The following is a 26191-nucleotide window of genomic DNA, read 5'->3' on the forward strand; positions in this document are numbered from 1 at the left end:
TGGGAGGTGGGGGGCAGCCCTGGGGGATGCTCATAGGGATCCTCCCCTGCACCTGTGCTCACCTCAGAGTCAAGAATGCAAATAATTCACATCTGCAAATCCTTGGGAAACCCATTAGCACTGAAACTGGATCCCTTCCCTCACCCTGCCAGGGAAGTTTGCCCGAGTCCCCTGTTTCCAGGAGGGGTTTTTTATCAGCTGGTTATCACAGAGCCCTCAGTCAGGGCTGCATGGAGCAGGTGGTGTGTCAAGAGGGGTGTTTTGTGTCCTCCAACCCCCAGATGTTAACAGACAGGACAACCAGGTGCACCCTGCCAGGAAAAGCAGCTCAGGAGGTCTCTGCTGGGACACTGACACACCAGTTACCACCAGTACCACAGCTCAGAATAGCAGGACTGGAACCTGCCTGGGACTGAAGGGCAGCTTTCCATTGCTTCCCAAGAGCAAGGTGAGGCTTCCAGGTGCACAGGAGCTTTTATTAGGGACCAGCAACTGAGCTGCCACGTCTGGTGGGTTCCCACACCAGCAGGGCTGCAAACACATCCCAGGAACAGGTCTGTGTGTGCTGGCATGGCTCTGAACATTCCTGCAGTCAGCTGCTTTTGGAGCAGATGGCAAAGTTTCATAACCATCCCCTGTATTTCCCTGCTCTACTTCCCATGGACATCCCAACCTTGTTGTTTTCTAGCTAAAGGGTGCTGCTCCCACACCAAAGCATCCCCTACAGCAGGAAAACCCCACAGAAACACAGTCATTAGGGTGCCATCTGCACAGAAAGAACCTCACACACTTAAAAACTCAGCAAGAGCCTCCAGAAGCTTCCTGTTCCCCAGAGCTGCCTGTCAAAGAGGGGCAGAGAGCAAGATATTTAAGCCTGAAGAGTAAAGAACTTTCTCTAATGACCCTGCCAAGAGATAACAGCATCTCCCTGACCCATTTTGGCCAGGTCACCCTAGAGAGGGGGAAGTAGCAGGAATGCATCTCCTCATCAGCTCCAGCATCTCCTGGGTCCCAGCTCAGCTGCAAAAGCCTCACGTAAAGAAACCTGATGGCCAGAAGGACTCAATGTCAGCCCAGCTTCTGGGAACCCTCATCTCTCATGGCTTTCTAGATCCTTTTGGTGGGCAGCCACAGGTCCTGGGGCTCCAGAGTATGGAGCAGGGGTATTGGACATATTAAAAAAAAAAGTATCTGTGGGTCTATAAATCTATCAAATTCAGCAGTAGTTAGAAAGCAGCCCCAAAAATTACTTTGGCAAGGAGGTGACAAGTCAGGCAACTGCATAAACCTTGTCTGAGCAGAAGAGTAATGTGGAGTCATTTGCAGAAGACTCACCATCAGCCTTGCTGAGAACAGGGTAGGACCTGTAACAGCAGCTAAAAAGGGAGTATCTGTCCTGGGGGGTGGACAGAAAACCCCCCACAGCTGTAAGGACATCAGCAAACATGGATGGATGCACCAAGGCCTTGGTGTGCAGGGATCCCACTGACCTCTTCCTTAGGAAGTACCTTGAAAAAAATCTCAGAGGAATTCAAAAACTTTTTTTTTTTTTAATTCTTTTTTCCCCCCTCCAAATCCTACTTCCCCCCCTTCTCCAGCCCCCCACACCTTGTCATCATCTTCCCCAGGAGCAGAGCTGCTCCCAGGTAACCAGATCCCCCCCAGCCACAAAGCACCCACTGTGCTCACCCCGATGCTATCGGGAGGGGCTGCAGCACCTAAGCTGGGGTGGCCCTGGGGTGAAACAAGACCCTTCCTCCTCCTCCTCCTCCTCCTCCCCCCAACCACACCACAGCTTCTGGAGGCCGTCACAGGGAGGGCTGAAAACTGCAGCATCTCCTCTGCTTCTTCAGATTCCTCAGGGAATGTGGCTCTTCCCCTCCAGCATCAGCCCTGCTCCCCACCAGGCACTTGGGGGACAGTCCCTCCAGCACTGCCACAAACATTTGTCAGCTCCACACCAGGTCCTGGCTGGAGGTGAGCTGGGCACACTGCTGGCAGGTTTTGATTTTGAGGAAATGAAAGGGGAAAAAAAAAATATTAAAAAAAAAAATAAGCAAGCAAGGGAAGCAGCTGTTAAACTGCAGGGATAATCAATTAGAAGGCAATTTCATCATCTCGAATCAGCTTGCTTGCACTTAAAAGCTTTTTCAAGGAAGTGATTAGGCTCTAATTGATGGGGACTGGAAAGGCCAGGGAAGAGGCAAAGCAGCTCAGTTTGTACAAGAGCTGTGGGGCAGGGCATGGGCTACGGAGCCCAACTCACTGCAACACCCTTGGGACAGCATCTGCCTTTGTGCTTCTGGACAGGACTAAATCTTTGCCCGGGACCCAGCAGGGCTTTTCTCTGACTTCAGTGTCCCTTCCCTGTCCCACATCCCCAACTAGCCCAGCTTGGGCTGGGAATGCCCCTGCCAAACACCAGCTGGGCACTGCTCCTTCCCTGTGGTCAGCCAAGAAGGGCTGCAAATCAGCCCCTTTTCTCTGCCCTGAAATCTGAGGATCAAACCTGGCTTTCAGATGGCTCATGGTGCCTCTCCTGATCACTCCTTGTCCTTTTTGTCTCACCAGGGAAATAAATGCCACATCTCCCCCAAACTGCACTGGTCCACCCCCCCTCCTGCCCCCTTTTTTTTTTTTCCAGATGAGTTTCTCTGCAACATTTGCTGCCATCCTTTAACAACTGTGTCCTACCTGAGCTTCTCCCCCCATCTCCAGCTCCCCCAGCCCAGGTCTTTGCTGAAGAACCCCACAGGATGAGGCTTCTCATGCCCCAGCCCCCAGCTCTTCTGCTGGCAGAGCTGGGATGTCACCGCTCCTTCCTCACTCCTCCACCTACTCCAGGAGGAGATGGAGCAGCCAACAATCAGCTCCAGCTCCTGGCAGGTTCCTGCTGATCCATTTGGAGGAGTTTCACCAGCCTCCTCTTCCCTGATTCCTCAGGGGCTCTCCAGTTACTTCCCAAATACCTCCAACACGCACTCGGCTGAGGAGCCAAAACCTCCAAGGCTGGGACAGCAGCTCGAGGTTGTCAGGACAACCCAGTCATCCCCCCCCCCAAGGCACAGGCACTGCACTACAGCTCTGCTTCCACGACCTCATCCTATATTTTCCATACAGCCCCTGCCTCACTCAGCAAACAGGTGGCTGCTCACTCTTTCCCATCTCCTCACCCTGCAGAGCATCCTCAGGACTCTCCGTGCTCATGGGTTATCTGGAGTTGGTGTTGAGCAGGGATTTTTTTTTGTTGTTTTTTCCCCTCACAAACACTCTTGGGAAAGCCCAGAAAAGGCTGAGGCTCCCTGGACACCTCCCTTCAAGGTTCCTCCTCTCTGAAACCCATGATGCTGCATCTGTACCACAAGGCACGGAGGCAAGAGGAGGTGTCTGGGGATGAGCCAGCTCCAGAGCACTGCTCTGAGATACCACAGCTCATCTCTCCAGGGCATTAAACCCACCTGGGCTTCCTTAGGAGCCCTCAATAAGATCACTCAGGACAGGGTCAGTAGCTCTTCACCCCACTTGAAGCCACCACACTGCTAAGAACCCAAGGGCATTGCTTGCTGGGGTTTTTCACCACCACCACCTCCTCCTCTCCCTGCCTCCTGCCACCAGTTTGTCCTGCCCTGAGACCACAACCCAACCCCCTGAGCATCCCTCTGAATGGGCCCCCTGTTCCTGGGGTCAGAGGAGGAGAAATCTGAGCTCCCCTCTGCAGCAGCAGCTTGGAGGGCCCGAGGCAGTGGGAATCTGCTGCTCCTCACTCCCAGTGCTGGTGGTATTTGATCCCTTGGAGTGTTTTGACATGGTTCACAGTTGGGTACACTCCTCCTCAGCCTGTGAACTTATCTACACCTCAGCCAGGCCAGCACATGTCAGCCTTCACATCAGTGTCTGGGGGGGCTGCAGCTGACAAGATCACCTTGCCATGACCAACACGTTGCCACTCAGAGGAACAGAGACAAGAACTTGGCCTGATCTCCAACAAGATAAGCAGTTTTTCATCTTTTTACACCTGAAGGGCTTCTGAGCTTTTTCCATTTTATAAAGACTTTTTTTTTTTTTTTAATGAGATTTCCATGAAAGAGATGAGCAGTGCAAGAGGAGAATGAGCAAAATAAGCCAGATTTGGGCAGCTGGAGTTACCTGGAATCTTGCTCCCAGACTCACCATAAGGCCAAGACACTTATCCTCAGAGGTTTGAGCCCCAGCACATGCCACAAGACAAGCATTTTCTAAGGGTGGGTGATATTTTGTACCCAGAGCAGCATCAGTGTAGATATCAGACATCTGGCAAATGATTTCACTCTGGAAAAGTGACAGAAGCAACCAAAGCTTTGGTCTCTTTCCACCAGAAAACAGAATTTGCTACCTCCAGTGTCCAGTTCCAGGGAAAGACCCTGCCTGTGGCTTCCCTGGGATTCACCCAAGATGTGTGGGAAGACAACTCACCAGGGTGGGTACATAAGAAACTCCCCTGCTGGTTTTTTAAATATTTTACCACATGCTCACATCACAGAAGGAATGAACCCAAACTCCCTGTGCAGGAAGGGGCTGGAGAGGTGCCTGTGTGCCACTCACTCCTCACTGCACCAACCCCTTCTTGGCTACAGATTTCTCTGCTTTGGGGTCTCTCAGGGCTCACATCTCAGTGATGTGCCTCTGCCCTTGCCAGCACATCCCCACTGGCTGCCATGGCATCTGGAGCAAGGAAAGGACCCAACCCTTTAACCAGAGGTGGTTTTCCTGGGCAGGACGTGCCACTAAGGTGACATTTCCAGGGCAGTTGTTTGCACTACAGGTCTCCCACAAATACCTAAAGACACCATCAAGATGTGAGCCTCCAGATGCCAACCCAGCCAGCATTGGCCAAAACCACTTTGAGTTTCCAGTCTGCATCTGCCACAAGCTCCTGCATCACCCATTGACAAAGGGCAAGTTCATTAACATAATATCACTCAGAGCCAGGTCCTTCCTGGCTATCAGCATCATCTCATCAGTGTCCTCAACTGCAAAGTAATCTCTGGTTTGATCTCTCCTTGGCCACAGAGAGGGGGCTTTGTTTTGAGACACATGAAGGTCAAGCCCCAACCTTCCCCTGGCACTGCCCTTGCCTGAGAGAGCAAGGCAGAGCTGTTTCCATGTCAGACCTCGTTCCTTTTGGCAAGAAGATATCATTTGCCCTAGGCTGGGGACAAGCTCAGAGGTGGAGCTCAACATGGCAAAGCAGCACCAGGAAAGGGCATCCCAGGGGGAGCAGCCCTGGACACAGCAAACCCCCCACCCAGCCTGGCAAGGACTCATCTGCCCTGGAGTGACTCCATCACCTGCAGAAGATAAGGCCCAGCCAGCTGTGCTTTGGCAGGACCCAGCCCCACTCAGGAACAAGGCACCACAGAAAATGAAACCCACACCTGCAAGCTGGGCTTGGGTTTGGGCTGGGCCAACTTGCAGAAGAAGGACAGGTTTAGGATCATGAATGGTTTAACTAGGTAAAGAACCCCCCCTCCCTCAATACTGCTCCTTTCCCCAAATCACATACCATATACATAATAATTTTATACATCCACACAGAGGTATCTGGAGATACTGTTATCAGAGCATGGCATTGCATTTCTGCAGTATTTTAAAAGCAGGCAACCAGTCTGTATGAGATGGATTGTTATGGGGGTTTTATTTTGGGGGGAAAGCAATCTGGTAAGTGTAAATTGATAGTTAGGCTGATGGAAAGCCAGGCTGAGGGAGGTAGTTTTCCAATAGAAGATTGCTGTGGGTGGGGAAGATGAACCTTTTATCTTTGAAAGATTTTTTTTTTTTAAGCAGCATCCAAGTGAGGGGAAGTTTTAAGGCAATTTTAATAACCATTAGTGGAAACACCCATTTTTCTATTGCAAGCCTGGGTGGTGTTAACCCAGCAATTACCTCCAGCTGGATTCTACAAGTCAGGCTCACAGCAGCTTCATGGGGCTCAGCAGCTCCTCCACACCACACCTAACCCCCCCCCCCCTTCCCCAAACCTGTCCCTTTTTAGTGCACACCTCCAGCCCCAGGGACAAATCAGCCTCATGCCAGCCCAGGTCCCTTCTGCTCCCCCAGCATCAGTCAGTGCCTCCCTATGACCCCCAAACCCACAGAGAAACTTCCAGCCATAATTTTTAAATGAGATTTTCATGAAAGAGATGAGCAGTAGAAAAAGAGAATGAGCAAAATAAGCCAGGTTTGGACAACCCAGCCATGCCAAAAGAGGTCCAACCCCTTTTCCCTGCTGCTCTGGAGCCCTCCTGCACCCAAACCTTGAACTAAAAGGCAGGATTTTACCTTGCCATCCACCCAGGGTGCTGGGTTTGGAGACAAACAGCCAAAAAGCTCTGTTTAGCCAACATCCCCAGATACAAGTGGTAGGAGCAGGTATCACCCTGGAGTTCTGCAAGAGTGAAGCACACACAAACCCCACAGTCTCTCCAGAGACATTCCCTGGGAAGCAATTCCCTCTTAGAAAGAACAAGGACTCCAGAAACACAGCAAAACTTGTGGATAAACACCTACCTGACTGCCTTGCAGGAGCCCATCCCAGAACAGACCAGAAAGCCTCCACAGCCTCATGCTCCATCCTCCTCCCAAACCCAGGCCCCTCTCTGGATCCTGCTTTTATAGGGCTGCCCCTCCCCTCCCAAACCCCTTCACCTGCTGACTCCCTAATTAACGACACTGCTCATCAGCAAACAGGCACAGCTGAGATGAATCTGATGGAAGAAAAGATTAGGTAACTCAACACAGCTGGTTGCATTCTCCATTGAAACCCTTTTCTTACACTGGACGTTTCTCCAGCCTTTTTTCAGGGTTTTTCCAGCACATGTCTGGGGCAAAAATGGGCAGAGAAGGGCTCAGGGGTGTTTCATAATCCAAAGGTTATTGTTGAAAGTGCAGAAATTAAAAATAAATCTCCATTTTGGGACCAAGGGGAAACACTCAGCTGCAGGATGACCAAGAGCACAGTCCTGCACTGTTTGGGTCAGGCCCAGCTCCCTGTCCCAAGCTGTGACTGGGTAACTGGAACAAACTGGACATTGCTGGGCTGGGGGTTCAGCAGCAGTTGCCACTCACAGGGTCAGGTGCCACCTGCTTCTGGGCTGAAATGGAGCAAAGCCCCAAAAACAACCCAAGAAATCCAGTCTGTTCCTAGGAAACTTGCAAAATGAACCCCACAGTATTTCCCCGTGCAGAAATGCCATTTTGCAACAGTTTTTTTTTTCCTGCAGGTTGGATTTTTAAAGCATTTTAGAGCCCAAGGATAGCAAAGCAGTGGCTGATGCAGGGCAGGAGGGAGAACACCTTGGACATCTCAGACACTGAGTTTGGGATCTCCACCCCACCAATAGCACTTTATTTGTGGAACCTCTGCACGTCAGGGAGGTGTGAGGAGAGCAGCTCCTGTTGGGAAATACTCACCTGTCTTTCAGGCAGTCTGAACATGGAGATGCCCACGGCCGTGTGGTGGGGAGGAGGTGGGGACCAGTTTAGTCCCAGTCCAGAGAATGATTGACAGGAAAAGGAAAACCCCAAGCAGCAGAAGCTTCACTCATGGTCTCACCATACCCCACCCAACTCATTGTTGGCTTTGGAGTTGATTTAAACCCTTTCCTCTCGGAGTCAACAGGACACCCCATGCAAGAAGAGACCAGGCTTTTTGCTTTTTTTTTTTTTTTTCCCAGAGATTTTTTTTTTCTTTTTCTTTTTTTTTCTTTTTTTTTAATTTCATCTTGGTCTGCAATTTCTGACAGTGTGTCAGCATCTCCTGCCAGGCCAGCCATCTCCAGCCCCTGCCACACACTGAGTGTCAGATCCCACGGCCAACGCTCTGAGCCTGGCAGTCACTCACACCTCTTCACAGGTTGTCACTCACATCATGTGTGAACAGCAGCACAAAAGGACACCACGCATGAAAACGAGAGTGGGGATGAGGGCTGGGGGTCAGCTGAAGGCTCCACCCTAAGGAGAACATTCCCCAGACTCCTGCAGGGATGAAGCAGAGCACGGGGTGGGAAACGTGGGGCTCTCCCTCCCTTCTCCTGAGGAGTGGCCAGAGGGATTCTGGTGTTTTCCAGAGCCAGGACAGCAGCTCCCACTGCTCTAGCTGTCCCATATTGCTGGTGCACACAGGCTGGGAAGGAGAAAGGTGCTGCAGAGAAGCAGAGCTGAGTCCTGCTGGGTCGGGATGTCCACCAGCTCCAGCAGCATCGTCCACCCCACACCAACCTCCTGGGCACCTCCAGCAGTGGGGACAGGACCTGGGCAGCCTCCTGTCCCTATTCTGCTGGTCTGCTGGTGGAGGAGCAGGTCCCTGGAGCCAGTCCAGCTTTGGGTTCCAACTGCACCTCAAAACCAGGGGGGCAACCTGAGAGCACCAAAAGCAACCAACCCCAAAACCCAAACCTATCTCCCCAAAACGAACTGATGTTCCTTCCCTGCCACTGGGACCGTCCTGCAACCTAAATGCAACGTCTATAAAAAGTAAAATCATTTCCTCTTATAACTTAAGTGCACTGAGCATCTCCTTAAATATGGTTCACGCTGAAAATAAAGTTACTTCTGCTGTACAGTAAATTTCTGAATAGACTTCGAAATAAACTTTGTTGATAGAATCTGGCAGGCAGGGCCGTGCAGCAGAGCACCTGCAGCCACCCAGCTCACCACACACACACACACACACACACATACACCCCCACACCCCCAGGGATGATGCTGGGGGTTCCTAGCTTCCTATATTCACACAGGAACACCTATCTTCAAAAAAAAAAAAAAAATAAAATAATCCCTGTGTTTCAACAGCGAGCGCTCGAGGCTGGTGGAGGGAACAGAGGGAGAACCCCGCAGCCAAGTTTTCCCTGTGTTGCCCCAAAGCCTTGCTCAGCTTTCCAAATTTCAAAGCCTGGATGATGCTGTGGGTTCCCCCTGCTCACACCCCCTGAAGATCAAGCAGTTTGCTCTTCCTGCCACTGGGAACACGGGTGGTCCAGAGGGGAGATGGCCCTGGGATGGGGGATGCGGCCCCGGGATGAGGGATACAGCCCCTGGGACCCAGGATGGGGGCTGTGACCCCGGGATGGGGGATGTGTCCCTGGGATGGGGGATGTGGCCCCAGGATGCTCCTGCAGGAAGGGTTTCTCCCTCCCCTGGGCTTTTTCCCCCTGCTGAAACGAGAACTTTGGTTCCTCGTTTGAAATTTGAAAACCTATCAGCTGGCTGCTAAAACCACTCCTGTCCCTAACCCTAGGCTCCTAAGAGAAACATGAAACTATGCAACCCATAACTTAACTCTCTCCTTGGGAATCCCAAGCTACAACACCTTGTGTGACAGCATCCCAGCAGTGTTGCTTCCCCCCCTCCCTCCCACCCCGGGGGCTCTGCAGCCCCTCCTGAGGCAGCGTTTGCTGCATCGCCTGCCCCGTGCCAGGAACCAGGCCTTGCTCAGGAGGTGAAGTAGGAGTTCTGCATGGAGTAGAGGTGGTCGATGGGGTTCCCCACTCGTGCCTGGAGTGGCCCTGCATCTGCTGTAGCCAGGAAGCAGTCGCCCAGGTTGCTCAGTGAGGTATCGTCGCTATCCAAGTCGTGGAAGAGGGGCTCAGCACCTTGGGAAGCAGGGAATCAGCTTCAGAACTTGCTCTGACACCTTGACAGTGTGGGGGTAACCCCAGCTTTTCACAGGATGGTTTAGGTTGGAAGGGACTTCAGAGCTCATACAGTTCCAACCCCTCTCCTGTGGACAGGGACACCTCCCACCAGCCCAGGTTGCTCCAAACCCCATCCAACCTGGACTGGGATGGGGCAGCCACAGCTTCCCTGGGCAACCTGGGACAGGGTCTCACCACCCTCACAGGAAAGAATTTCTTCCAAATGTCTCATCTAAATCACCACTCCTCCAGTCTGAAACCATTCTCCCTCCAGGCCCTGATAAAAAGTCCCTCCCCACCTTTCCTGGAGCCCCTTCAGCTACTGCAAGATGTTCTAAGATCTCGCCAGAACCTTTTCTTCTCCAGGTTGAAGAACCCCAGCTCTCTCAGTTTGTCTCCATAGCACAGGTGCTCCAGCTCTCTGATCATCTTTGTGGCCCACTCTGGAACTCTATGTCCTTTTTATGTTGATTTTTGGGGTGGTTTTTTGCCATGTAAGGATTTAGGGAAGAGAGAACTGCTCTCTTCCCAGAAATTGCTGCATCCCTCATGCAGCCCCCACCGGGGCCCATTTATCTCTTAGATGGAGAGAAGGCAGAGCTCAGAGCCTTACCATAGGGGTGCATGTGGTCTCCAGGCATCTGTGGGGGGGTGAGCCCTTGCCTGAAGGGGTCAGAGCCGTAGACACTTTGCTCCATGCCCAGCAGCCCCTGGGGTGGGGGCAGAGCGTTGTAGGGGTTCAGCATCCCCTCCAGCCCTGTGCTGCTGCCTCCGTTTGTCTGGGCTGGAAGATAAGAAGAAGCCACCAGTGCCATGGAGCTGCTGCTTTTTTAGGGGGGGCAGGTCCCTCGGGAAGCCTGGAGAGGGCTGGTGAAGGGGGGGGATCCTGAGGGTGGGGAGGTACCTGAGCTCAGGCGCTGTGTGTTTTGCTGATCCTGCTGCTGCTGCTGCTGCCTCCTGGCAAGCTTCTTCATCTGGGCAAGAAGAAAGGGGGAAAAAAATGGGCTGAAACCATCCATCCCATCCCCATCCCCCAGCTAGAGGGAGGAGGGAAGGGATGTTTTGGTCACCAGTGGTGGGCTATCCCCCTGCACCCACCTTTGCTCGCTGGTTCTGGAACCAGACCTGCACCACACGGACGCTCAGCCCCGTCTCAGCTGCCAGTGTCTCCCGCACCTTGGAGAGAGGAACAAGAGAGGTGTCACAGCCTGCTGGCCTTGCCCAGCGTCCAGGACATCCTTGGGGACTGGAGGCAGCTGAGCCTGGGCTCTTCTCCCTGTACCTTCCTGCAGGGCTTGGAGGAGACCTCAAAGGATGCTTTGAATGCCCTCCTCTGCTGCGTGGTCAGGATTGTCCGGGGTCTTTTGGGCCTCTTGTGATCCTTCCCATCCTCAGCACCCTTCCCTGAGGCCTGGCCCAGTTTGCAGATGCTGTCCTCATCCTCGCTTTTGCCTGCAGAGTAGGGGGAAGCAAAGCAGGTACTTTAGAGATCAAGGGCCAGGCACGTTGTTTTCCAGCATGTCCAGAATAAACTGGGGGACTTAAGATGGTGTTGGTGGGGATCTCTGGTGAAAGGGGTTTGTCTAGCCTAGTGTCTAGCCTAAACCTCCCTCAGCTCAAGGCCATGGCTTGAAGGCCCTATTGCTACATGCCCTTGTAAAAAAGGAGCAACTTTCCCCCTGTATTTCCCCCTTTATGGAGAGATTTAAATCTCCCTGGACAGGAGCCCAAGCTGCTTCAAGCTTCACCCCTCAGGTACTCGCTGCTCCATGGCATTCCCAGGCACTGGGATGTATCTCCTGGCTGCTCTCCACTGCTTGGGGCCATGGGGGACACAAGGTGCTCCAGGAAAGCAGGCAGCATGTCCCTGCCTCTTACCAGCCCTTCCCAATTTACCGCATCCCACTCGTGTCGATGCCCTCGCTTGCTCAGGCAGTGTGGGAGGGCTGTAATGTCAAGGTTTGACAGCACAGATCCTTCCCTCTCACAAGCCGTAAATCACCACAGCCTTTTCCCAGAAAGCTCCCCCACCATCCTCTGGGGAATCGATGAGGGAGCTGAGGTGCTGGTTTGATGCAGGTTGCTTGGCCTGAGTCCCATTGCAGGGGCTGCTGCATCTCCGGGAGGTGGAGATGGACCAGGGGGGTCATAAGCCTGGCCCAGAGGCTCGTGGCTAAAGCAGGTCAAATCCTGTCCCCTGACAAGAGCTAATCATGGGTCACACACATCTGAAAAACATAAAACCAGGAGCAGCCCAGCTGGGAAAGGCAGGAGTGGATCCCTGGGCTGAGGCAACAACCCCAGAGGAGAAGCGAGGATGCTCTTGGGCATCAGTGACCTCTTCCCTCTGCACTGCTGGGTTCCCTCCTGGGCTCACCAGCCTGCATGGAGACCTGACCTGTGGGGAGGGCTGGGACAGGAGGGGTCTTCACACTGGTGGTCCCCAAACAGCCCCGAGCTGAGTGCTGGCCCTGGGAGCCAGAGCCTTGCTGCTGCTGGTGCTGCTGCCAGCTCCCTGCCTGCCTGTGGCACACCCACAGCAGCAGCAGCAAGAGAAAAGTGCTGGTTTTCTGGCATGGCTCAGTGTGAGGGGTGTGTAACACACACTGTAAGGTCTGAGAGCCCTTGTGCTAGGTATCACCAGGGTGTGGAGTCTCTGATGGCTAATGGGGTTGGGCAGCAGCCATTGCTGCCTCCTCCTTGGTGCCAGCACAAGCAGGCTCTGCCCAGCTGCCAGCTTTCCTGAAACCTGAAGGAGTTAAATTTTGGTGGAAGGGCAGAAGGTCTTACAGATATTAGGAGGAGGACTGACAACCAACGAACGGGGACATCTTGGTCCCTGAAACCCTCTGCACCCCAACACGAGGTCAGCACCTCAAGCCCCTGCAGAGCCCAGCAGGGGGGGATGGACTCATTGAGCGAAAGATGCTCAAAACCCACACCAAGGGGGACAACCCACTCAGAGCAGCCCCCCCCGAGCCCTTCCCCCCTTCGCCCCCTCCTCCACCCCCCCAACACCTGCTCCCCAAATCCCTCCCAGTGTCAAAGGGAAAGAAGGGAAAGAGAAGCCGGATTTGGCGGGGTATTACTTTTAATTAACTCTCCCTTTCAAGCCTTTCCCCACCGAGGAAGGGGGGTGGGGGGGGGGAAGAAATTAATGAGTGTCTGGGGCTGCCCCTGACGTCACCTGGGAAGGGGCCGGGGCTCTGGATATTGTGTGTGCCGTGCCCTCGGTCCGACCCGCCGAGCCCGCATCCCGCCGCCGGGGCCGGGACATTCCTCCTCGCTCGGGAGGATTTAGGGAGAGGAGAAACGTTAGGACGCTTTTAATTGGAAAACGGGGTCCTCTTTCAGAGGGGCTTGTTTACTTAGGCTGGGGCGGCGGGGGCTCGGGGGAGGCAGTAATTGAAGCGAGGGTTTGGGAGATTACGGGCAACATATGGCTGGCTTTTTATCTGGGCTTTCTCATAAAGTGGCCCTTGGTTGGGGGGGAGGCAGGGAGGAAGGGAGGGGGCTTCAAAGCAGGCTGGGCAAGCACATCCAGGCTGCTGGTGAAGGGCACTGGGGATCGGTGGCAGAACAGGGACCCTCCTTGCACCCCCGGGATGGCGGGGAGGGGAGGGGGTGTCCCCCAAGAGAGGCAGCAAGAGGGGACAAAGACTCGGGGCTACACCGAGCATCCACCTGGGCTGCCCCCTCCTGTGGGCCAGGCAATAAGCTGCTGGTGGCCACCAAAAGCAGGCAGGGGTGGCCAGGGAGCCATCTATGGGGTCTGTGGGGAAATGGGAAGGACCAGGACCTCCCGGGCCAGGGGCTGCCAGGGGATGCCAAGGGTTTCAGGTCGAGTTTCCAGCCAGCAAAGGGGCTGCTGTGCCCTTTTGACTTCCACACTATATCCCCTAGGTCTCAGCTGGAGTTTCCACTGAAATAAGTATTTCCCCTGGAGGTTTTTGCTCGTTCAAGTTCTTGGTTTGGCCCGGGCCCCTGGCAGCAGGGCTGGACCACGGGCTGATGAGTCGCTGGGGAGGAAAAGCTCCCCAACCTTTCCCAAACTGCCCTTTTCCCCCACTAGGACTAAGCCCAAACCCTTGTGGCTGATTCACTTATTTTCCTGTATGATTGGCTCCTCATTGGTTCCTATTTTAAATGAACGAGCTTGCACATCCCAGAAAGAAAAAAATAGTAATTCCTCAATGAATTAAGGACTTTCCCAGGGCTAAAGCCAGAGCCAGCGCCAGCAGGGCTGCTCTCCTGCCTCTCCAGCTCCTCCAGCCCTGGACCATCACTCACCAGCTGCCTTCAGTCACCTCCTCCCATGGCCTCACTCTTTATTTTTTAAATATCATCACCGTGATTTGGGGGGAGGATTTTTTTCTTTCGAGCAAGCAGGGTTGCACAGCTTGGACAGAGACAGCTGCAGGCAGGGTTGCAAAGCAGCCAGGCTCTCACTACAGAGGAGCATGATATGAAAACCACAAAGTTTGGGGTAATTTTTGCTACATCCCCACCAAAACCACCCCCATGCACCTTCTCCCAGCTGCAGCATCATCTACACATGACAGAGCTTGGCTTTGCCATATCCATGACCTCACCTCTTAACAGCCTCCTCCTAAAGGGGCTCATCATGCTGATTTCTGTGCTTATTTTTTCTTTTTTTTTCCTTTTCTTTTTAAATCCAGTGCTTTGCTCTAGCAGGGAAAAGACAGGCCCCTCCAGCTTGCCAGCAGCCTTTTTTGGAGCATAGCATTTTGAAGGTAAATCCTTCCCTCCCTAGAGCAGATCTTTCCCTGCTGAGGGTTTTTCAGAGCCAAGTGACCCATGGGCAGGGTGCAAGGAGTGGGGACTCAGCAGGGACAGTGTTAACGTGGAGGTTTCTGCTCACAGTTCATTTCCACCCCCTCAGCCCCTGTGCCTGGGCTTCCTTACTAAATTTGTCTTCCTGGGAACCATTCAGATTTGATTTGCATATTCTGATGCTGATCTGATGCTCTGGGCAAGCTCACCCAGCACTGACATCCTGGCTGGAGCAGGACACCAGCCCTCTGCCCACTCATCCCCAGTCATGGTGCCACATCTCCTGCAGCCCCTCTTGCCACCACAGTGTCCCTGCAGTGTCACCATGCTGGCTCTGGCCACCAACCACCTGGGAAGCCTCTGGGGACACAGAATGTGCTGGGTCCCCGCTGCCAGCTCACGTTTTAGCTCTGTGCCTCAGTTTCCCCTTGGTATCAGGAAGGGTGGCTGCAGCAGAAGCAGCTCCCTGCTGTCACCCAACCTCAGCAGAGCTGCAAGCAGGGCCAGTGAGGCAGCAGGGAGTGGCACAGAAGGTTCAGCTCAAGGCAGTCAGTGGGATGCTTGGGACTGTGATTTTTTTTTTCTTCTTTTAGGAAGAAAATTCTCACCGACAGTGTACTGTACACCCAGAGCAGCTCCTCCCATTTCCCGGGGTGAGGGAGTGGGAGATGCCCCCCTCGGCCAGCACAGCTCTCCCTGCAGCTCCTGGGGAGGGAGGATGCTCATCCCTCGGGATGCTGCTGCCCCGCAGAGCACAAATCCTCAGAGCAAGCAGCCGGGATGCTCCCCAACCCATCCTCAGCCCATCCCGCCCCCCGGGGCTGCACAAACAGCCCCATCACCGACCCGGGAAATGCTCGGCGAGTTTTTTTCCCTGCGGACCAAGGGGGCAGCAAATCCCAACCTCTCCTCCAGCCCCCACCGCGTTCGCAGGGGCCTCGGAGCGGGACCAGCCGGGGAGACGCTGGGCACGGGCGGCCCCTTACCAGAATCCGACAGAGCCGGGCTCACCAAGCTCAGCAGCTCCCGCTCCTTCTCGTAGTCGCCCTTACAGAGGAGCTGCCCTTCCTTCAGCACGAACTCGTCCCCTTTCTGCAGCCGCCGCTCGCAGACGCAGCAGCAGAAGCACCGCAGGTGGTAAACGCTCTGCTGGGCCCGCATCACCAGCTCGCTGGGGGCGATGGCTGCCAGGCACCCCGCACACTTCACAGCAAACAGCCTGGGGGGACAAGAAGAGGAGAGCCGGCTGGGACACCCAGCAGTGGCACTGCCCTGGGTACGAGGGATGGAGCAGCTCTGCTATGGGGGAGTTGGGGTGGTTCAGGCTGGAGAAGGCTCTGAGGAGACCTCATTGTGGCCTTGTAGTGTCTGAAGGGGCTACAGGAAAGCTGGGGAGGGACTTGAGGATGTCAGGACATGGGGGAATGGATTCAAACTAGAGGAGGGGAGGTTTAGGTTGGCTGTTAGGAAGAAGTTCTTCCCCATGAGGGTGGTGAGAGCCTGGCACAGGTTGTCCAGAGAGGTGGTGGAAGCCCCATCCATCCCTGGAAGTTTTTAGGGCCAGGCTGGATGGGGCTCTGAGCAACCTGAGCTGGTGGAAGGGGTCCCTGCCCATGGCAGGGAACTAAATGATCTTAAAAGTCTCCCTCAACGCTGAAAATTCCATGATTCTATGGAATGGAATGGGGAGGGGGTATCAGCACAGGGTCACTGTCACCACTCTGGTGCTGGCACCCTGCAGTGAAAGGACACGTGCTGCAAGCTTGCCCTGTGCCAACAAGGGATGTTCTGGGGCTCAACTTGGTTGACATGTCAGCATGAATGTGGTCACAGGATAAAGACCCCCATGTACAGATGCTGCAGCTGAAAGGCAAACAGGCATCAAACCCAACTACCACCCCCACAGGACATGGGACACACCACATCTACATGAGTCTCATCAAGCCAACACTACATGGCCGCCTCCCTCCAGATCACACCCAGATACAAGGAGATGCTATGGGATGAAATGAGGATGAAATAAGGATGGCAACAGGGCCGGAGAGGTCACCCCTGCCTCTCCACAAGCACCTGAAGAAAGCATCCATGCTGTCACTTTACAAACCACCCTGTTCCTCTGGCCTGGGTAACTGGGACAGCCCTGCTCCTGCTTGCAAACATGCCTGGAATGTCTAATATATCACCAAAATCTCCATGGCAGCAAGTTTTGGGTGAAGGTTGATGACAAGCTGAAGATTTGATGTGTCAAAAGAAAAAGGAAAACCTCAGCTTGTTCCTTGACACTGATGTGACAGTGTTTGAGGCATTCCTAATTGTGCAGCTCCCAGGTTTCAACACGCTGGCTTTACACTTAAAAGCCAATAATAATAATGACAGCAATAACACGGTAGCTTGGAATGGAGCTTTTCTTCCTCTGACATTTTTAAATGTCCCTACCAAGAAGCCCAGCAGCACGATTAATGATTTACAGCTGGGGAAACTGAGTCAAGCAGAGCAGAGGTGGCAGTATCAGTGTTGGCCTGAGGGGACCTGGAGGCACTTGGAGCTAAACCTTGGGATGGATTTTTTAAGTAAATGGGATGTTTCCCCCAGTAAAGACATATGAAGGTACCAAGCCAGAACCTCTTTGCCCCTCACAGATATCTTTGGTTTTTGGCTTGGGACCCACAAACAAAAAACATGATCATAAATAAATAATTTTTAAAATCACTGCTTACTCAGCCTCATCCTAAACATCTGTGGGAACTGCACATGATGATTCCCCTGTCTCGATGACCTTGGCCCAGAAAGAGGAGGCAGAAGGCAGCAGGCATCCTGCAGAGGTTATCTCCGGGCACCACCAGTGTCCCAGCACAGGGATCCAGATCCCAGATCCAGGGATCCCCATGGGGAGCACTGCACCCAGCAGGACTCCCACCTCCCTGCACCCTGCCCTTTGTGTCACCCCAAGGGCAGCCCTGGGGGCTGGCATGGGAAGGAGGGTGGGAGGGCAGCCCTGCAGCCACCAGCAGGATTTCAAATCCTTTCAGGGTTTGTTTTTTTGGCTATAACAGAAAAAATCCCCCAAACCACATAGGAAAGGAAAAGTGAAGCCTCGTTCCAACCAGGAGAAGCAGGCAAAGATGAATGCAAAACCCTTGCAGCAAAACCATCACAAAATGAGGATAATTTTTTAAAAAGTGTTTGTGATGAGCTCGACAGCCCAGAAAACAAGAGACAGGGGGCAGAGCAAGGCATGGCCATGGGTGCTTCATGCCAGGGCATGGGCTGTGACCTCTCCTTCCCAGCATGGGGATGAGGTCTGCTGCTCTCCCTGTGCCAACCACATCCTGGGTGCACTCAGCAAAACTACAGCAGCCCCCAGGAAGTAGGAAAGGGGCCTTATGAAACATTTATGAAACACTATTGTCACTGCAGAAAGTGGAAAATCATCCAACAAAAGGTGGAGATTAAGGAGCTGATAATTCCAGATAATGCCATTAGTAGCTTTTCTTTTTGCACATTCAACCAGATCTTTCTCCAAGAAGTATATTTTTCTAAAATCCCTCTGTCTGCCCTCAGGGGGAATATATATTATATATTATATATTCCCTCGAATGCATCCCTTCTGAAGGGTCATTTTTTCCTTCTTCCAGCTCTGAGAAACACAGAGTTAATACATCTGTGGCCATTTCATCTTTAATTATGCCTTCTTTATGTCAAAGTGGAGGCAATTTGTATTCATCCTCTAACACACTCTCATCCTATTTAAATGAAATTGAAGCCCTACCTGGTGGGATTATTAACAGTAAGAAAACACAGATGAACTATCACATTCCTGCTGTCTCATCTCCACGAATGGATGTGCCCCAAATCTCTCTTTCCAGGGTGCTGAGTAAGAAACCAGCATCATTGCCAATCAGGCCCAGCAGCACCAACCAGACAATGGATTTTTCTAAGCCCAAAGCAAGTTGCAAAACAAGGAGTGAGATTTAGGTAAATGGTTGCCTAATACTTGACACTGAAAGCTGCACTTAGGGCATGGACTAAACAACTTGATCTCCAAACTGCTGAGTCCTCAACAGCTCCTGCTGAGGGATGCTGGGGATGGGGGTGCCTTTCACTGCCCAGCACAGGACTCCCCCATCCCTGGGCAAATCCCCATAAAACCTCTTCCCCAGCATGGAGCTCTGAAGAGCTCCTTGCAACCCCACAATAAACCCAGACCTCAGGCACTCAAAGGTCACAGGCATAAAAACTGCAATTTACCCCAGGTAGTTGTGGAGGAGGAATTATTGCCCTGCCCAGTAGCACCTCTTCTGCAGGAGATGGGGAGGAAGAGCTTGGAGAGGCCACCCCATGCACAGATGAGACCCCCACTGAAACACCCCTGCTCAGCCTGAGATGGGCTGGAGGAGAACTTTCCTCCAGATCTAGCCATTAATTTATGCTTATCCCTGGATCCAGAGGTGTTCTCCACCCAGCTCTGTGTCCAGCTCCCTTCTGCTGCAAGCAGAGCAAGGAGCATCTCTCCTCACCTCTACCTTTTTGGGCCTCCCTGCAGCTGCAAAGGAGACCCTGAGATTACATTTCTCTGCAGGAGAGACCAAGGGCTGGCTCTGCAGGTTTGAAACCAGGAACAAATCACCCACCTTAAACTGCACAGGACCACCTTGATTTCTGCCCTCCGAGGGATGCTTCAGGATTTAGCTCCCAGTAGATATTTATTTTTTTTTTCCCCTCTGTAGCGTGGGGTTCAAAGGCTCACCCAGGCCTGGCTGGCAGCCTTTGGGTTTGTTTAACCACGCCTGAAGATGGCAAGGGCAGGGGCAGACCTGCACAGCACTGTGGTTATTGATGGAAACCCGGGCAGCTCACTGCCACAACACTGCCAGGGAATATTTGTAAATAAAACCCCCCAACACCCAAGTTGGGAACAACGGGGAGCAGAAAGCTGGTGATGTAAGCAACACACAACGTATGGCCCTTTGTTTCTGATCTTACAAACTTTCCTTTCCTTGTATTGCTTCATCTGCATTAAAATTATTGTGTCTATTTTTTTGACTCAGCTCCCTTTTAAAGTCCTATTTTCAAGAAAGCCTCGACACAGATTATTTTGCCATTTCCAAAAGTGCAACATCTAAGCTCCAAGATCCCTGAGCAAGAGCCGGCAGTATGGACACCCCTCTTCCTCCTGAGAAACCCCTCCTTCTCCTGGGACACCCCTCCTTTTCCTGGGACACCCCCCTTTTCCTGGGACACCCCTCCTTTTCCTGGGACATCCCCCCTTTTCCTGGGACACCCCTCCTTTTCCTGGGACACCCCTCCTTCTCCTGGGACACCCCCCTTTTCCTGGGACATCCCCCCTTCTCCTGGGACATCTCCCCTTTTCCTCAGACATCCTCCCTTCTCCTGGGATATTCCCCCTTCTCCTGGAACATCCCCCCTTTTCCTGGGACACAACCCCACGTGTCCCTGCAATTTCTCCCCCAGAAAGCCACCCCAGACCTGAGCTTTGGGGTTTCCACCTGCGCAGCATCCCTAAAACCCCAAATCTCAGCAGGTGGCCAAAGCCACCTCCGGGACAGTGCATCCCCTGGGGCACTGATGGAGGGGGAGAGGTTCTGCTTTCCCACTGGATCCCCTGGGATCTTTCTCCTTTTCTTTTGAGGTGACAGCCTGAAAGAGGCCGTGATTGACGGGCGCTTCCCGGCTGCTGTCTGTCTGCGTGTGCTGCATACAAAGGCAGCTCCTCCAGAGCCTCCCCGGGCTGGGGAGCTGGGTGGGCAACACTGATATTAAATATTGATGGACAAACCTCAATGGTCCAGCTCTGCTGGGCTGGGGGGATGTTCTCCTTCCTGCCCACACCAGCCAGGCACAGGGATGTGATGGGAAAGGGCAGGAGCAACCCCTGAGAAGCCCCAGGGGCTCCTGGCTGAGGGCTGGGGTGGGTGCTGCTGGCACTGGGCCCTGGGAAGGAATGGTGGATTTTCCAGTGCCTTGATGAAGAGACCTGACCAACTCATCTCTTGCTCTCACCATGTCCCAGGAGAAGCCTGGAAGCTGAGTGGGCTCCAACCAACCCATCAGAGGGGAAGGGAGCTCCATCCCAAACCGATGGCTGCCTAGAGAGGAAAGCTGTGATGTCCCCCAGCACCATGACCTTGGTGTGGGGATGAGCCAAGGGCCATGAGGGGCAGAGGAGGAGGCTGGGGCTGGTGAGAGGCTGCAGGGTTCTGTGGGGAGCAAGGACAGCAGTTGGAGTTGTCTTGGCACCGGGTCATCTTCTCACTCACTGTCACTCTCAAGAAGGGGGGACAGCAGCACCAGGTCCTTGATGGGCTGGCAGTGGAAAAATGCCAGGTGCTGTCAGCCCTGCACCCACAGCTTGGGAATGAGTCCCTGTCCTTCTGCCACCAGGCTCCTGTCCCCCTCCCCAACCCTTCCTGGGGAAGGGAAGGTCACGGATGCAGCCCATGGAGGGACCAAGTGGACCCTTGGCCCCAGAGGGAGGAGTGCTGAGGCCATGGGAGCACCTGGGATGGAGAGCATGCTGGCAAGTGCTGGGGCTGTGGAAGAACATTTTGGAGGACAACTCAGCACCAGGGAGCTCTGGGGAGCCCCAAACCCACCCCGGGTCTCCAGGCTCCCCAGCTGACAGAGGAAAACACCCGTAGCTGCTCTCCCCTTCCCTCCCTGCACACCCCAAGCCCTCAGCGAGCTCTCCAGAGGGATGGAGGAGGGATGTTTTCCCTGGGGCTGTTCTCCTGACCCTTCCCTGTCTCCTGGCTCCCTCCCCCCGAGGCGGACAAGTGTTCCCTTTACTGCCTGGCAACGGGGCTGGGGCTAAGCTTGCTAAAATATGAGTGTTTTTTGGCTGGAGTACCAGAAGGCTGCAGTCCTACAGAGAGAAAAAAATTGAGCACTCCATGCCATGGCTCCAGAAAGGGGGAGAATTAGGTTTCACACCGAGCAGGCTGGACCATGGCATTCTTTAGTTAATGCTTAACAAACGCCCAAACAAAAGCAGCCAACTTAGCTGCATGTTTGTAAAATGTATTCTCAGCAGATTTGGGTTTATTGGAGAATTCGCTCGCTTTGCAGCAAGCGGTGTTTTCCCTTTTTTTTTTTTTTTTTTAATTTCCCTTCTCCTCCCTCCCCCCTGGCTCGAGCTCTGCTCATTCCTGTTGCCTGAACGTGTCCTCTGACTCTTCAAGGGGACACGGGGCAGCCAGGCTGAAAAGGGCTTATTTCACCCCAGAAGCTGATGTGAGCTTGCTGCCATGGCCCAGGGTGCCAGCTCTCCCCAGGGTCCTGCTGAGCCACTGCTGGCAACCAGGGTTAGAGTCCAAAAAGCAAACCCTTGGCCTCTCACAACCCTTGGCCAGTTCTCTGCCTGGCCAGGGAAAGCAAGGAAGGGAGGCAAAGCCTGGGAGTCCTGGCTTTCACCTTTCTCCACCTAACCCAGCTTCTCTGTAGTCCAAACTTGGAGGTCTCCCCCCATCCAGCATCCTCCTCTGATGCACATCCCAGCCCCACACAGCTCCTGGGCTGGGAGAACCCATCACAGTGGTGGTTACCAAAAAGCAGAGTTTGTTTTCAACTGCAGAGCCACCACTGGGGCTGGCCAGAGCATGGAGGAGGGGGACAGCACTGTCCAGTGTGGAGTCTTTGGAAGGATTAAATTGGGGAGAGGGTTCATTTATAGGTGTCCTGCAAGAGTCTCCCTAAATGAGCTCCTGCCCTGATTCACACTGGCACCTCCCACGTCCTCTCCAGGCACCTGGTGCCATGGAAAAGGACACTGCCTGGTGCCATGGCATCGTGCCCAGCACAAGGGAGTGCTAGGGAGGTGGGGGCACAGAGAAAGGGGGGCAGCAGAGAAGGAGAGGGTTGAACTCTCCTTCTGTTACCCAGGAACCATCCAAGCCTCGACAGGAAAAGGCACCTTTGTCCCTGCCCCCTGGATGAGGAGAAAAGTGGTGACTTGACACCACCAAGCCCTCCAGAGACCACGCCAGGACACACAGGGGCACTGCTAGCATGAGAGGGTTAAACAAACAGACAAACAAAGGCTTCCAAGCAAAGAGCCACTGCCAAAATACACTAGCAAGCAAGCCTCAAGCCTTCTCTGCACCAAAATAAAAGGTCACCCGAGTGCATGCCTTCTGCAGCTGCTTCGAGTTGCTCCATTTCTGACCCAGGACATACTAAGATGACTTTGACCAACCAGGTCCCCCTCAGGCCCTTGAGAAGTTGGATAAAAATCCTTTATTGACTTCAGAAAGAGATCTCTAGAAGAAGAAGCCCAAAATGCTGATTTTTCCACCCTGTTCCCCCAAAGGCTTCTTCTCCTTGTGCCACCCCTGCCTCCCTAACAGCGAGCAGCGTTGGGCAGGGAGCTGGGCCCCATCCCAGCACCGCCTGAGCATCTGGTTTTGGAGGAGGGAGGAACACAGATAGGAGGGGAAGAGGCACACACAGGGCTGCATCCAAGCCCAAACACCACCCCGATGGAGACGACCCAAGGCCCGATCTCATCCAGCCCCCGGCGCGGGAGTTCTGCACCTCAGCCGATGCCTCTCCCGCCGAGCTGCACTTCCAGCCACCACCCCCTCCTCCCCCCCTCTGTGCCCCCAAGAAAACGAGGGTAATTGAAAAACCACAATATCACTAGTCAGATTTAATATTGAGAGTGAGTGAGCGGGAGCCAGAGGTCAGAATTAATTACACCCCACCATATTTCAGCACGCTGCCGCGGCTCCGCGGCCTTTCCTTGGGGAGCGGAGCTTCCACGGAGAGGTCGACAGACATTATTAGAAAGGACTGATTTAAACGTACCCCCAGGAGCTTTTCAGCTTGTCTCTTCAGAGCCTTTGTTTGTACTGAGATTAATGGGGAGGCAAATGATGGAAAAGCAAAGTCACCAGGAGCAAGAGGATGTGCCATTGCTGCCACCACCCCAGCCCGGCCAGCTCTGCGAGAGGGATAACCAGGAGAGAAGGAAATGCTCTTCCTGTCATTCATTTTGCTGATAAAATGTGATTATCTCCAAATCTATTTTTAATTGCTTTCCAAGAAACTGTAATCCTGGATAAAAAAAAAAAACATCTCACGGGCTGGCTTTACCACTCCCTTGGGGACAGTACACATGTGCTGGTTTCTTGATGGGCTGTACTACCATGAGGGAAGGAACAATCTCTGTCCTGTTCCAGCTTAGGGTACCCCCTCTTGCAAGTCATTACATTTGCCAAGGAAGGTTACAAAAAACCCAATCAAACAACAACAACAAAACAACAAAAAAACAAACAAACAAAAAAAAATCAAAACCACAAAAAGAAAGAAAAGAGAGTTCAGATCAAGTAGATAAGTGGTGGGACCTCCTTCCCCGGGGACAACCAATGCTCTTGACCTGTCCCAGCCCCAAACAACCTGATCCATTTTCCACACAGAGGAAAGCCTGGGGACCTCCAAGAAATGCCATAAATTTACATCCACCTGGAACAAACAGGTTCATCCAGGGGACTGATTCCCCTCCAGCCTGGTCCCACAGCTTCAGCCTCAAGCTCAGGAGAACCCAAACCCCCAACTTAACAGGGCAGCACAGGCTCCCCTGGCTTTTGTAGGGGACTTTTCAGGAGCATCACCATCAAGGGCAATGTGGGGGTACCTGCACTGGGCCCAGCCCCAACGCTGGGGCTCTGGTTGCTCTTGAGTCTCCCAGGTTACAATCAAACCTTGCCTTTTCCTTTATTAAACAGATTCCACAGTTTCAACCTCAAGCTCAGGAGAACCCAAACCCCCAACTTAACAGGGCAGCACAGGCTCCCCTGGCTTTTGTGGGGCATCACCATCAAGGGCAATGTGGGGGTACCTGCACTGGGTCCAGCCCCAATGCTGGGGCTCTGGATGCTCTTGAGTCTCCCAGGTTACAATCAAACCTTGCCTTTTCTCTTATTAAACAGGTTCCCCTCAAGCATCCAAGGACGGGGCCACAGGAACTGCTGTTTCCCAGGAGTTCAGAATCCATGGGGTGTTGGTGCAAAGGCTCATCAGGAGGCAACCAACCTCCTGTGGCTGTAAAAATCGCTCGGCTGGATAAAAGCTAAACAGAGGAAAGCTACGTGGGACATGGAAACCAGCTGCTTCCACCCAGCTCAGCAAACAGATCCATGAGAACACACTGGGCACTGCTGGCAGGGAGATAGCAGGCTGGGCTGGGTTATTTCTTGCCTTATCTCTCGTTTCTGTGTGCCCCAGCTCACTCTCACCAAGGAGTTGTGCACCAATACCACCCCCTATGCTGTCAAGTTGTTGGGATGGGTGTTTTGGTAGGGGTTTTATTTTTGGTTTGCTTTTTTTCTTTTCTTTTTTTTTTTTTTTTTTTTTTTTTTCAATAGCATTTCCACAATAGGAAGCAGCTGCTGTGGTTAACAGGCTGCTCTGGAGCTAAAGCTGAGCTGCACATGGAGCTATCTCAGAAGAGGCATCCTTCATTCATAGCTCCGTGCACTAGAGAGCACTATAACATGTGTTTCCATGAAGTTCCTTAACTACTCAGCTAAACAAGCATGCTGGAAATGCCAGAGGAATATGCTCTGGAATGAATGGAAATATTCATCTAAAAAGACATTAAATTTAAGCCATCTTTTTTCCTCTCTCTCTCACCCCCCCCCCATTTCCCCAACCAGTCTCCGCTGAGCTCATGTTGCAGCTCTCTTCTTGTTTGTGCTCTTGGGCTGAGCTTTTGGGGAGAAATCCCTGCTTTGGGCACGTTTTGCAGGCTCAGCAGCACCTGAGGCAGGACAGGAGTAACAGAGGGTGCACGCAGGGGGTGTTTGTGCCACTGGTGGCCCGGGGACACATTGGCAGAGTCAGCCAGGCAATGGGCAGCCAGGTCAGGCAGCCCCTGATCCCAGCAAGGGACCTGCTCCCAGATGAGCCTCTGCCCTTTATGGGTCTGAGCATCACCTCTCTGGAGTACTGAGCAGCCTAGAGGAGCTCAGTCTCATAGTAAGCAGGGGTAAAACCTCAGGAAAATGTGATTATTGAGTGTTTAAAATTCGCTTTCTTCTCTAGAGCTTTTTCCTCTTCAGGCTGGGGAAGGTTGGAGGAGAAATCTACACTTCTAGCAAACACTCTCTTGAAAATTCAATATTACAGCAGTGTGAACCCAAGCCCTTTTTTCTGATTGCTGTGCAGCAACTGCATTTCAAGGTGGCTTCAGTAGCCATGAATGCCCCCCCAAAAAGCTCTGAGGCCAGTGAACAAAATGCAGTCTCAGACCTGACACCAATCCCTGAGACAACCATCAGTCAGTGACACCAATCCAGCATTCAGGGAAAGATGCTCAGAAAACCCCAAAGTGTCCCAAACAGCACTGAAACCAGTCGAGACATTTCCCAGAAAAGCACTTAATTTCCTTCTCCTTGCTCGGTTTTATCCATAAATGTGTTCATATCTACAGATGCACACTTCATGTGTGAGCCCAGGAACTCTCTGGTTCAGGTCACTGGGGTGCTGAAGGGCTGTGCACAGGGATGCTGAACAACCTGGAAAAGAGGGACCCACTTGGCAAAAGTCCTGGCTGGATCCTATCTCACCACTCCCTACCCAAAAACATCTTTTTGGAGCTTTTTTTTTGGTTTGAAAAAAATACACTTGGGGTGTGGGGGGTTTTTTTGTTGTTGGTTTCCTTTACCATTTTGATTTCCTCCTTCCAGACAGAAACCACCAACACTCTA

The 26191-nt window shown here is 53.0% G+C and overlaps 1 protein-coding gene across 1 annotated transcript in view; it reads right to left on the minus strand.

The window, feature by feature from the left end:
• Positions 1–9468: 9468 nt before the first annotated feature.
• LMX1A (LIM homeobox transcription factor 1 alpha) overlaps positions 9469–26191 on the minus strand; it is a 43726-nt gene continuing 27003 nt past the window's right edge. The window contains exons 5-10 of the mRNA XM_030455509.1: positions 15452–15684; positions 10954–11123; positions 10770–10847; positions 10576–10645; positions 10285–10455; positions 9469–9629 (exon numbers count right to left, since the gene is read on the minus strand). Of these exons, the coding sequence (XP_030311369.1) occupies positions 9469–9629; positions 10285–10455; positions 10576–10645; positions 10770–10847; positions 10954–11123; positions 15452–15684 (883 nt within the window). The remainder of the gene's footprint in view (positions 9630–10284; positions 10456–10575; positions 10646–10769; positions 10848–10953; positions 11124–15451; positions 15685–26191) is intronic.

The sequence above is a fragment of the Calypte anna genome, chromosome 8 (genome assembly GCF_003957555.1).
Source record: "Calypte anna isolate BGI_N300 chromosome 8, bCalAnn1_v1.p, whole genome shotgun sequence".
Lineage (NCBI taxonomy): Eukaryota > Metazoa > Chordata > Aves > Apodiformes > Trochilidae > Calypte > Calypte anna.